At 41.1% G+C, this 13,851-nt stretch overlaps 1 protein-coding gene across 2 annotated transcripts in view; it reads right to left on the bottom strand.

The window, feature by feature from the left end:
- The window catches only part of pals1a (protein associated with LIN7 1, MAGUK p55 family member a), a 38,984-nt gene that overhangs the window by 13,869 nt on the left and 11,264 nt on the right, over positions 1–13,851 (bottom strand). For both annotated transcript variants that reach the window (XM_046063661.1, XM_046063662.1), the window contains exons 2-4: positions 3,043–3,380; positions 2,403–2,580; positions 1,765–1,865 (exon numbers count right to left, since the gene is read on the bottom strand). In XM_046063661.1, the coding sequence (XP_045919617.1) occupies positions 1,765–1,865; positions 2,403–2,580; positions 3,043–3,249 (486 nt within the window). In that variant the 5' untranslated portion in view covers positions 3,250–3,380. The remainder of the gene's footprint in view (positions 1–1,764; positions 1,866–2,402; positions 2,581–3,042; positions 3,381–13,851) is intronic.

Below are 13,851 nucleotides of genomic sequence, written 5' to 3'. Positions count from 1 at the left end.
ACAGGTTCATGACAACAGCTTTGCAGTGTGGTCAGCTAAAATGCAGGGCTGGAGTTAACGATTATTGTCATTATCAATTAGTCATCGTCTATAAATGAAAACAGAAAACTGTGAAAAATGCTCATTATGATGTCACATAAGGTGACTTCTTCACGTAACTTGTTTTATCCAACCAACAGTCTAAAAACTAAAGATATTCAATATACGACATATACGACGTAATTTGAGAAGCTTGAATCAGAAAGTTTTTGGCATTTTTGCTTGAAAAATTACTATTAATGGATTATCAAAACATTGCCGGTGATCAAATAATCAAGTGGTTGGACTAAACAAAAAAAGACCAAACAGCAGCAACACTGCTAGAATAATTTTGTTCTGAGTCATTATTTTTGCGTTGATTGCAAATTATATTTTCACAGTTTGATTGATTGGGGTGATGTAAATCTTTTCTTTTGGTTTATAAATTGAAGTCAAATTAATGTTCTGGGCAATTATTTTTCTATTGTGTTAAATCAGATGATAATCAGCTGTGCTAGAAGGGTGGGGTGGGACAGAGTCTCGACTTCTTCAGCAAACATGTAGGAAAGGTGTGTAGAAAGGGGAATTGATACAGACTTTCAATTTTTATTTATTTATATACTTTAGATGTGTTTAGCGGCTGCAGTGTTGTGATTTGGACTGTTTACATGTGACTCAAGAAGAGGAGCCCTGTTAAAGTGGCACAGCTTAAGTTCAATGGCCACAATAGTCGAATTGTCCAGTCTGGCCTTTAGTTGTGGAATCACGTGTCTGTGTGTGTGGTAGCTCCGCATTAATATTGGGAAGGTGCACATTACACACTGTAACTTACACTGTACATTTACAGCTAAACTGAGGCTTATTGTTTACCATTTTCTCTCTGCTCGCCTGGCATTCACCAATCTTCTGCAGAGTTGTACCCAACGAGAACTGCATGCACCTTGCGGTTCCTCGCGGGTATATTCCAAGTACTGTTTAAAAATGATATAATCGCTCTATAATTCTTTGTGTGGTTTATCAGTGGTGACAGATGATTCAAACGTCCCGTAAGGTGCACACACAACTCCGGTGCAGCTGATACTCCATCTCTCTTTCTCCCCTACCACACACACATAACATGCTCTGCCCACACATGAACACTGACCCCCTCTTTCTTAATGGTTAGGGTTACAATTTTGGATTTATTCACACACTTTTAAGATTCATTAAAAAGCTTCTTTCTTTTCACATGTTTATTTATAGCATTATATGTTGATATTTATATCATAACAGGCTGTATATTAACTTTTGGGGAGAAAACCAACTATGTAAAATCAGACATTGAGCACCACCACGTAGCCAAAATGGTATGATCCTCATTTCATTACTCTTCTGCGATGATTCTATCGAAACATCGAATCTTCGACTACTTGGGGCCACCTCTACAGGCCACACTCAATTACTGTTGGCTTTGGGCATAAAAATATGCAATTTAAGAAGATTTAATATCAGTAGCTTCACTTCCAAAAACATCTGAATGGTCAATCTTTAGCATCCAGCCTCCTCTACCCATACTGAAGCCTTCATTCCAAATGTGGGAATCTAGTGCGGCTCCTGTTGTGATGGATGCTCCAGCTCAGACAGCAGTGACAACACTGCTCACTCTGTAAATCGCTTGTACTTTATAAAGTCTTGAAAAATACCACAATTACATCTTGACTCAAAGCTCTTTCCATCCAATTCCCTTTATTATTATATATATATTACCTTGTTTAGTAGTGCAAGAACCAGTTCTATGTCATTTTGACTCTGCTGGTCAGACAAGCAGCCCTGGACCTGCTTCAGTGACAGCAGCAACTCCTCCAACTCTGCAAGAAAAACAAATGCATTCACATTACTAACCACTGACTTTTACATGTAAACCCACACAAGACAAAAGCTGAAAAAAGGCTCAAAAGTTGAGATTTACTTTACTATCAGATGAGGGTAGAAGGACAGCCTGCTAGTCCTGGCTTCAGATTAATGTGTTTGTGAGAGACTTTTGTTCTATGTTGTGTGCTCCTGTATGTGAGTCAACATTGCCACCCCTAACACAGTTTTAATTAAGTCGCCCTCAAGTCCTTTTCTCCCTCCCTGAGGAATTCCCTCCCTGATGGCAGACATGTTTCCCTTACATTCCTTTCCCAGCCAGCTTTCTCTCTCCCTCCATCTCTTTAGTTTCACCCTCCCTTTCTTTTCCCCTCTTCTTCTTCTCCTCTCCCTCATTTCAAATTTTAGTGATCTTTCAAATCTTTACTTCTCTCATTTCTTTCCTTTCTGTCTGAGAGCTTCACTACACCAGTGACCTGCAGTTCTCCTCTCCTCTATGTGTATGTGTGTGCACATGTGTGTGCACATGTTTTTACCCAGCAGTGCGTGTGTGTGCTGGCTGCCGAGTGCTAGCTGCTGCGGTGTGTATGTGTCTTGCAGGAATGTGGGGTTGTCGATGCCGATGTTGGGATGCTGGGAGAGCTTCCTGAGTCTGATCGAGGCGTTCAGGTCCAGCTGCCGACCCTCCTCCTCTCTACGGCGACGAAGATCCTCCTGACACACAAATAAATGCATCATAGATAGAATTATGACTGAAATGTTCATGGTTCATGTGAGAGGAGGTTTTTTAAAAGGTTTCTCAGTTTGTCTTCCACCATCCAGCCTCTCTACTTTGTTTTTGTACATGTTCGCTGTGTGAGTCTAGGTGATCACAGAGTGATTTTTTCTTGCAGACTTGGCTGAGAGACATGGCAGACTATACACTGGCCCCTGACCAATTGGCTGTTTTGTGTTGCATTATGGGAAATGTAGGAGCAGTTTATCTCTAATGTATATACTGACATATCACTGGGTAGGGATTGTGACATAGCACACATGTCTTTTAATTGTATTTATTTTCCATTCTTGTTTTGAACTAGTTTAGCTTTTAAGAAAAGCTTGGTTGACCTGAGGTGTATGATTTGTTGCAGTTTCGACAATGAGTAAAATAAGCAAGTGTGTGTGTGTTACACATACCTGGTGCTGGCGTATCCTCTCCAGCTGTGCTGATCTTCGGAGCGGTAGCGTCCGACTCCCCAGCTCTCCTGGACAGTCGATGGCCATTTCCCGGTGCTGCTGTCCTGCCCTCAGCTCTTCATCTCCTCCTCCTCCTCCTCCACCACCTCCTCCACCACTTCCTCCTCCCTCCGCAGCAACATGGCCGTTCAAATGGGAGGTTGTCATCCCAAACACACACCAAGAGTCAAAAGTGGATGTGTTTGTGTGGATTCCAGGGATGTTTAAGCATGTATTTCTCTATATGAGGCAAGACTAGGAGGGCAGCTCAGTGAACAGGGGGGCCATGACACCTTCACCTGTGGGTAAAGCAGTAAAATGATGTCATGAATGTAGTTTGACTGGTGACAATCTGCATCTCAACATTCCTCCAACACGGATTAGCAAGTAAACTATTAGGGTTGGTCGATGTCTACTACTTGGTAGCCTATGACATTACAAGTCGCAGTGGATATTTTACAAGCACAGACCAGGTAAAGCGGCAGTGAACACACAGGGTGCAGATGTTGGTTTCGGTTGTTTGATAGGCTGCGTCGTTAACAAGCCCACAAGCGGCTCACCTGCTGTCGTGATAACGGATCGCGGGTGGAAAAATACGGAAAAAAGACGAGTTCTGTGTTTTTCGGGCGACTTTATAAAACATACTGCTGATGGAGAAAGTGGAGCAGACTGGCATCGTCTATCGGCCCAACCCTATACACCATCAGACCCAGGTCACGTGAACAGTGTTAATTTACCTTTGGCTAGAGTTGGGTACCGTTCGTATTTGAAGAGATACTGGTACCTGAAATTCAGTACTGGTACCCAAAGGTCCAAAGTCCAAAGTCCTCAATTTCAAAACTGACATATTTACAACATTTTACAAAACAAATGAACAAGTATTTACTTAAATAAATAAAGTCATTTTATTACACAACATTCTGGGAACTCCCGATATGTCAAGAAACACAAGCAATCAGATGATCAGACACGTTGCAAACAAGATGTGCAGCCTGACTGTCTAACACTTGTCTAATACTCACACTAGGCAACCCGTACCGTGCCCGAGCACATTTAACCCCCAAAGTCCAGTTCGTACATGAATTTGTTTTTTCAAAAGAGTAATGACGTAAACGTGCTCAGGCTCAGATCGTTAGGCGCAATATGAGCGCGGGCCAGCAGGGACAGGGGACAATCGTGCTCGGGCACCTCAAGGAAACCCAGCTTAGTGTGAGTATGCCCTAAAACACTTTATTGGAGGTAAAACGTTTTAGAAAAATTTGAAATTAAACAAATTTGGCAGAAACAGCTGAAAGTAGGAAAAGCACAGGTGCTACATTAACAAGTGCTCCCTTTTATTCAAGTGTCCTAGTAAGCCATGGCAGTATTTTCTCTAGAACATTAAACGTTTATAACAAAATAAAGTTCAATCAATGTTAAAGTTTGGAAAATATATTGGTAGTTATTATTTATTAAGAATTTAACAGTATAAAACACAGCTAATCTCTTATCGGGACTGTGTTGGTGTGGTTTGATCAGATGTGGTAGGAAGAGACATTGTGACTTGTTGTGATCACTTTTTCCAAACTCAGCCCCATCCCATTTCAAACTTTTGAGAAAAACACAATACAGATATTTCTCATTAGTAATACCCAAAACAGTTCCAACTTTGGTTTAAAGGTTTGATCCCATTGTTCATGGAAAGGAAATTATTGCTACAGAACCCTACTTGTCCAAATTGTAATAAACCAGAAAGATCCTTTAAAGGCTACCGATCTGGTGGACTGACTGCCAGTTTATAAACCATGACTAGTTTACTGGTTTAGTGAGTGACTCATTTACTGTGTGTCCTAACTGGTTTGACTGCCTGGATGATGACAGAACAGTCTAGTTACTGCTGGTTCACAACCTAACCTAATTATTGTACTGAATGAGCAACTAGTTTACTGTCTGGCGGTACACCATGGAAGATGACTTGGCTGTGTTAGGGTGACTGACGGATTCATTGGTACACTGACTTACAGAATACTTAAAACACTAGAAGATTCATGGCCCAGTCATTTCTACCTCTGTTTCTTTAACAGTCCAGAGACAACATCATCATCACGGCCCCCACTCGCCACACAAAACCAAAACCATGACAACAGCTTCGTCAACATGTGGGTGGTCCCCCGCGCACGCGCACACACACACACACACACACACACACACACACACACAGAGGATTACTGTGTAGTAGGGGTGTATTCGTCCCAAACTGCCATCTGACCCAAATGAAAGACCAGGGGCCTCATTACAGAAACGTTTTGTTTGAAATGATGGGGAACAAAATGAACACCAAAATATTATGACTGAAAGGCTACTCAAACGGTATGATGATGCTTTAAATTCCTGGTTTTATGTATTAAAAGAGGTGGTATTAGGCTTTTTGGCTTTTCCCCTCTCCTTTATTGAGTTATATATCTTTTTTGTGCATGTAACAGGTTTGCAAAGTGAAAAAACCAGTCCAAAAAAAGTCCAGCCCAAAGGGAGTTCCCATCTCGCACAGAAAACTCTGCTCTGAACCGCTTGAAAACAGCTCGTTTGTGGTTCAGCCCTTCACTTCCTTTACTTGTGACCTCACAATGAAAACGCGTCATAAAGCTTGCCAAGCGGCTAGCGGAGGCCCTTTGGCTCGACTCGCCTTTGTTTGGTTTTCCATTGTAGAAATGTTGTACCTGTACCTGCTTCCAGGTACTTTTTTTCATATCACCTCACCTCCGTCGAGGTTCCAAGCGAGCTGAGAGATACTAAAATGTAACGTTAAAACACGACAGACTGCTGATTGGTCTGAGAGAATATTCACTATTCACTGCATCATCACTGCTGCGCCAGACAGAGGCCAGCAACAGAAAGTTTTATATTTTACAGTTTTCGTATGGAATTTCATCACTAAATCCACTTCTGAGAAGTTTTGAGGTGAGAAATCAGCTGTGTAGATTTTGAATATTGACAGTTTTACGAAAAGTGATGGCGGAACAAAAATGTGCTAGAAAGTTTTCGGAGTTGAGGAGCTCCACGTGGCTGCGGGGGAAGCCTGCGCCAACCTGAAGGAGGAGCGTGTGAGGCCGGCCAGCCGCCCGCTCACAGAGCCCTCTGCTCCCGCCGTCACACAGACCGCTGCAGCAACAACGGCAGAGGAAAACATTTTAACTTAAAAAAGAGAAAGCTGTGTGGGTCGCTGGTGTGTGTGTCGCATTGAACATTACGTCACGGCAGTTGTGTGTGGCGTCGCTATGACGACAAGCTACGTACCATCTCTGGGTACTATCTGCAATGGAAAACGGAGCAGGGCCGAGTAGAGTCGAGTCTATCGATTTGCGCTATTGTAGCATTTTTCGGCAAGGCAGCATAGATCGTCAGAACACCGGCAACAGTTCAATGTTTAGTCCTAAAAGACGATGAAACCCTGACTCTGTTTGGGCCTGGAAATTCACAATCACAACCTGTAAAGTATGCTTAATTGGTTGTGAATTATATTTAAAATAAACACTGCAGTGTAACTTCACAGACTGTTCAAGTGCGGAGTTGTTGTAAACGTTTTTGAACCTGAAAATGAGCATAATACCACCTCTTTAATGGGTATATATGTGTGACTGCCAAGACAATTAATTTTGAATTTGATTGACGTGCTATGTCTGTTCAAATCTTTACCTGAGCCGATAATTTTGAAATCTTCCCAAAAGAAGGGGTTTCTTCTCCTCCACCGACATGATTAATGCCTCTGATAAACTGCTAAACTAAAACTGAAGCTAAAATTGAAGCCTGTCTTTTCTTGTCCATCATAGTATGCTAGCTAGCCACTGACAAGTGAAGTGAGAGAGCAGTTGTCATGGATACAGGCAGTCTCATCCTAAACACTATTACAGGAATGACAGGGTTTACTGTAGTTAGGGTTTCTTGGGTTAAGATGATGTGCGAGGCCAAGAGTTTAGGAAATGCTTCTGGAAGATGGGATCTTTGAAACTGAAGTTAAGATAGGACAAGCAGTTAGGACATTTTTCTGTAATGAGGTCCCACGGCTGGAGGTTCATTCCATGACACTTAGATTCACTGCGTGGGAGCATTAGTTATGGTTGCTCAACCAATTACAGCAAAAATGAACAACGATTAGTGTCAAACTGTGTACCGACATTGGGTATGTCATTTACAACAACATCACCTGAATGTGATTAGCAGAACAAGACTAAAACAGAGTGGAAGGCAAGTGCTTCTCCCCACGGCGTTCAGGCAGCCTCTCGCTGCAGATTCAGACCATGCCAAAGCAACAACTAATGCTATAGGAGTGTTTATCACTGCATGTATCTGACCATACTCGGTCACAGGGAACATAGAATTTAAGCAAATGGTGCTTGAGTCCCGTTGCAATGTGCCTTCATGTGTGCATTTTAGACAGTCCATTGTTTTAAGCAAGGTAGAAGTGAATAGAGAGAGGGGGAGAGAGAGACAGAGAGAAAGAAAGAGTGGGGCAGTAAAAATAAAGACAGGTGAGAGATGGATGCCTTATCATCCGTCATTACCAAAATAACAACAGCAGGATGCTTGATATGCTATCTCTTACCAGCAGGACTACACACACACACACACACACACACACACTCCCATGATGCAGCAGTGAGGAATGCCAGGCAGCCTTGGGAACAAAATTCCACTGATGGGGGAAGGGTGGGTGTGTGTTTGTGTGTGTAAGCGATCAAAACCCTGCACATTTTCACACAAATCTAGTCTATTGGAGTGGAGCATCACTACTTTTAATTATATATTGGGCTGTTCCAGGTGAAAAATGACAATTGTTGGACACATGGTGTAATTCAAATGAAATCCAAAAAGGCGGTCCTTGACGACACTGCAGGGCTCTACAGCGCTACTATTTCACTCAATTATTTATAAAAAAAAAAATAAAAGGTTAACAAAACAATACTTTTAAAACAAAACATACTAACAGACTCAGACATGAAGTGCTCTCTCTCCTGCTGACAGCCATTTAATAAAAAAAAATGTACACAGAGCAGGGGATAACAAGTCGCCTCTATCCCGATTGACACTTCGCCATGGTAGCAACCTGTCAATCACAAGGTAGTCCGTGCCGTCTTTACGAGCACACTACATACCATATAACCTACCGTGTAATTACCTTACCATATAATTTATATATTAACAGTATACTTTTAAATTATTATACTTACAATATTATACTAATACAGTCATATATAATAGTTACTGCTCCAGGTTGTGGATATTGGATCTGCAGTGGAGACATGTAGCAGTATTTCCCACATTTAGACTTTACTTGGTCAGCCACCTCGGTATATTTGGCGACCGATTTAAGCATTTTGCAGAGAAACAGAGATAGAGTTCTTATCTACTATGTTATCAGATGCGGACACGGTGAATGTTTTACAAGCACGTGCCAGGTAAAGCAACAGGAACACCCCAGTGCAGAGGTCATTCATTAACTAGCAGATTGGTCTCGTTTTGATAGGTTACGTCGTAGAGCTGGGCAATAAAACAATAATGATAATTGACGCTACGCCACACCCCGCTTAGTTACTGCTGCTAAGTTCGACAAACTGTCGGACCTGACAGACTTTTATCACTGCGCTGCCACTGTCTGTTACTGCACTCCCTGGAGAAATATTGTCTAATTGTTTGAAAAATCGATCTCAGAAAGAAGCAGACAGTTTTGTAATTTGCAGAAGGTTTTATTCAGGTGGTCAAACTAACGTGAAACAAATAAAGACAAAAGCTAAAGCCTACCAATCACAGAGTAAAAGTGAACCACTGTATTATCTGACTATTGAGAAAGAGGACAACGATGTTAACACTGTAGATTAACACTGTTCCTGTACTGCTGAGTAGGTCTCTATTCACTATTACCATCATTAAAAAGCAGTACAGTGGGGCTGTATAACATAACATTCAGTAGTAATTTAGCTAGCGTTAGCTAACTAGGGCTGCAACTAATGACTATTTTTCTAGTCGACTAATCTATTAATTATTTATTCAATTAGTTGACTAGTCACGATTATTTTTGTCACCCACTAACCCTAATTAAACCATTTAACTAATTAAATATCATTCAAGTTAATTACTTTTGCTTTGGAACTATATAAAATAAAAGCAAATTAAAAGCAAGTACTATAACCACAACTGTACACTAACAATGTAATGTCTATTTAGAACAATAAAGCAACAGTCCCCTTTCATACTACTTCTGTACTTTATTTTTCAAAGTGCTTATAGGATTTAGGCAATAACTCAGTGGAGGATGTTCTGTAGGCTACACCACGGGCCAGATGTTCCTCGATTTACTTTAAACCATTACTCATTACTAATAACTTTTTTAAAGCTGGGTCTCCGACATTGACAGCGTTGTGTTGGACAGATTTGCCCTGCGGTGTTTATGTGAGAGAGAGGGACGAGCGAGATGTGCTGCGCAAATGCGCCACGGCGCTGATCTGCAATCAAATAAGATTTTAAATAGGCCTAGTAAAATAAAACAAAAACAAAATCAGTATGTGGCGGTCAGCGTTGATATTGCGGCGGGCCACCACAAATAATCAAACGTATAGGAAACACTGCCTTCCCTCTGTCTCTGCAGCTCTGTTGTTGCTGCTGCAGTGGTCTCAGTAACTGGGACCGGGGCGCTCTGTGGGTGGGACCGGTCTGTCGGCTGCCACCGCTAACCTCGCGGGCACTTGTGGAACTTCTCAACCCCGAAAACGTTTGAGCACATTTTTGATTCGCCATGGTTCTACACAGCTGATTTCTCGACTCAAAGCCGCTCACATGTGTATTTAGTGAACTGCCGCTCTGCAGTTTGCCTCTTTCTTCGCATGAATGCTTTTTCTTAGTGAGTAGCCTTACAGTCAAGCAGCCATGGCAGACAGTGGAAGCGATACTGCCCCCAGCACTTCCTGTGGTGCATTGCAGTTAGAAATTAACAACCAGAAATGTTCCTAAGATAAAGATTGCTATCTCTTACTTAAACGGCATCCATGTAATGATGCGTCAACAAAGAAATTTCACTTTGACAAATTTTTATACTCTACGTTGTTGATTACCTCGACTAACTGTTGCAGCCCTATAGCTAACTAACATTACATTAGGAACAATCCACATTTTTCTGGTTTTGTTCAGGGTTTTTGGAAAGAGAATAAATCGTTCTCCTTTCAACCTCTCTGGATAGCGACTGTAACTATTACAAGTGCCCCAGGAAAAGTGTTTGACCATATCTTGGAAAAATACAGCAAAAAAAAAGAGAAGAAGCTAGAAAACGCTTTAAGGAGCGCAGCCATGAAAGTGTTGGACCTCAGTTAGAGCGTGTCCTATGCTGCGCTGTGATTGGCCAGGTGTGTGTTCGGGGCGTGGCTTAGCAAAGGGTCAATTATCGCAATATAATTTTCCTCAATAACAATATAATTTTTTAATAAATGCGGCAGGTCCAATCTACTGTAGCGTTAGCTGGCTGCTCCTGGCTGCATCACTATAGGCTAACGTTAATAAACAAATCGCTCCACATTTGCATTTTTCGTTTCTTCCAGGCTAAATCAACAGTGGTACACAGGATAGTAATATGGGTCGCGTTAGTTGGTGAGGCAATGTGGAAAGCAATATAACTTTGCACCGGATAACTTTAGCAACTGCTTGGCGTTGGACGGCGAGCTAACGTGACTTTCTCTGTTTCTCCAGCTTTACTAATGTTCACTTTGTTTTTACTCGACATCATCTGTTTGGTCTGATGGGCTTCAGCACATAAAACTTTATTGTTGTTTTGTATCCTTACGTGGAGCCTGTGTTTTGCTGTGAGCCAGTTGTTTTATGGTGTTAGTGGACTGCGTGTTGTTAGCTACCGTGTTGTCGCTGTAGTACGAGAGAGGCTCGGGAGTGCGCATTGAGCTGAATCCGTCCCAGTGTCCCCACATTCAAAGCAGAATAGTGGCCGATGCAAGCAACAGGGAAAACAGGCGTGTGCTTCATTTCTGAGTGAGTTTCGAGCCCATTGACAATAAGGCAATGAAAACTTGATTTATTAAAGTCAAAAACTTACATATAGCTCCTTTAACAAAATGAATTATTATTTTAATGAGTAAAAGTGAAAGAAAAAAGATTTAACTTTATTTACTATACTTTTTAACTTTATTCATGCATATTTGTTGAAAATTTTGTTCTACCTCTGATTTGTGAAGTGATCCATGCTGCGTTTTAAAAAGTTACAACAAACTTAATGTATTCCAGTGTTTCAGTGTTTTTCTTCAAATGTAAAACTGCAGGATTTTAGGCCAGACGATTGCATGTTGATTAAACCATTGTTTGTATCCTCTTTGTAATGTGAAGAAAACTGAAACCTCTTTGATTAAGTGCCAGAAGGACTGTTTTGTTTTGACTGTTTCATTGACACTTAAGATAGGGTGTCAACCATTTTGGACACAAGCCCAGTTATTCTCTATGATTAGTTTAGAGTAAAAGACAGTTTATTCCTGTAGATTGAAGGGGGGGTTTCACGTCTGGGATCGGTGCTCTTTTGTTCGACCAAAAGGTAGAACAGTAAGGTACACACTTCCTAATTGGGTGACGAAGAAGTTTAACCAAACGACCAATGGCTATGGACCTAAGCCATTTGGAGGAAAATGGACCCGCCCACATACCTGGAGGATATTAACAATTTATTCTGTGAGAATCAGGACTGTAAGCTGTGGATCTGGGAGGAGAAGCAGCTTTTCAGTCCACTGCTGGAGGCGGCTTTAGCTCAGTCTGTTAGGACTTGACTGAAAGCTGTAAATCTGAACGGAGGACCAACTTTTCAGTCCACTGCAGTGTTATTTGTTTGCTCTGTAATGCCATCTTTTATTCACCTATTTTTTTATTAAAATTTCTTGTTAATTTTCATCGGATCCAGCCTCTCCTTTCTCAAAATCTGAAAAAAACGCAACAGGTGACAATTTAGAATCTAAAAATATAATAGAATATAATGCAGTAATCAGTATCTAGTTCTTGTTTTTAGCCAAGGTTGCGTTTTTTTTGGGACAACACAGTTTTCTTCTATATTTACACTGCATTGCAGGCTTATTGTGCAAATAAACCTTTCTCATAGCATTTTATTTGTTAATTAACATTTCTTGGTGCAAGCTATTTTTCTTAACATTTTTAACAAATGCTTTCAAAAAGTGGTGGCTAGCCTCCATGTCCCCAGCATCCCCAGTGTAAATGACCCCACCTCCCTGCTCCCTCCCTACAGGTTGAGCTACTCCATGCTAACCGCTTCACCTCCACTCTCCTCCTGCTCTCTCGCCCTCAGCTCTGTCACTTTGTCACTCTGCTCCGCTGTCTCACGCCTCCTCCTCTGCCTGTCAGCGGCCACAGCTCTCTCCACCTTGTATGCCAGATGACCAGTCCAGCCCTGTTCCTCCAGATACTCAAGGTTTTCACTTACCCTGAGAAATAATTCACTACTACTATAGCTTACTGATTGGTACACATTTCATACAGACATTTATGCTTCCCAGGCTATGAATCCTAATGATTTTGGTGATCCCCTGACTTTTCCTCTAGTGCTACCAACATGTTTGTGGTTTGTGGGGAAATGTCTCCACAACTTTAGGATGGATTGCCACGAAGTTCGGTACACACATCCATGTCCCTCTGAAGGTTTAATTAAAAACTTAGGCCATCCCTTAAACTTTCATTTAGCACAATTTCATTTCATTTTATTTATTTTCATCACCAAATAACATCAGCATAAGCTGTACTTTCTGTTTGGTGTTCATTATCAAATATTAGCACTAAAGTAAAATGGCAGACCTGAATCTTTAAGCACAGCAGAATAACAAGTGTTTTCTCAAGTGGCTCCAGGTGATCACAGCTGATGGAGGTGCAGTGCGACACCTGCTGGTCATTTTGTGTAACTCCTTTTTTAATGTGCCAATCTATGGTTCTATGCCATTGATCTTTATAATTATTGAGCAGACTTTCCTGTCCACAGCGCTTACTAAAATAGGCCTTTATCCGTGAAGCCAGATTAAATACCAGAATCATCTTTGTTTAATTAATTACGGTTTAACAGAACCACAAACTACATGCTCCAAAATGATTATTGAATTGCCACCTTATAAACTGTAATCTCTTAATCATCATTGCATTATTTAATCCGTTTTCTCTAGGTTTTGCTAATAAACTGGCAACAGAGTGCATATTTTTGTGTAGACAGGCAGAACCACAGCTGCATTAGAAATTTATTTATTTTATAGTGTAGCACAAACATTACTGATAGAACACACCATCCAATTAGAAGCAAGGATTTGATGAAGACAAAATACAAAACAAAAATACAAAATACATCCTCTCAGTCATATTGATTACTCTAAGATAATGAAAAACTCTTCGATAACACATAGCTCTTGAGTTCTTTCTAAGAATTTCTATTAAATCAGAATGTATCTTTCCATTCTAAGGTTTTGGATCAGTTCACTTCTTTTTCCTTCTTACTTCTGACAGTGTACCATGACGCGTTCGACTCTCTCCTGTTACCCACAGTATTCACACCCGCCTGTGTTCTGTTGCTGCATTTCTATCAAAATATGTGGTCTGCTGTCTGAGTGACTGCTCTGTAAACTGATTAGTGATGAACTTGAATCTGAACAAATAATCCCCCTCAATGGTCTTATTTCCTCTATCCACTACACTGCTAACAAAATTGCTAGCATTTCTCCTGTGTATGCTGCTACTTCATCACTAATCTCTGGAACAATAAAA

This window comes from Micropterus dolomieu, linkage group LG11 (assembly GCF_021292245.1).
Source record: "Micropterus dolomieu isolate WLL.071019.BEF.003 ecotype Adirondacks linkage group LG11, ASM2129224v1, whole genome shotgun sequence".
Classification (NCBI taxonomy): Eukaryota; Metazoa; Chordata; class Actinopteri; order Centrarchiformes; family Centrarchidae; genus Micropterus; species Micropterus dolomieu.
Note: the sequence above shows the minus strand (reverse complement) of the source record. Positions and strands in the feature narration are given on the sequence as shown.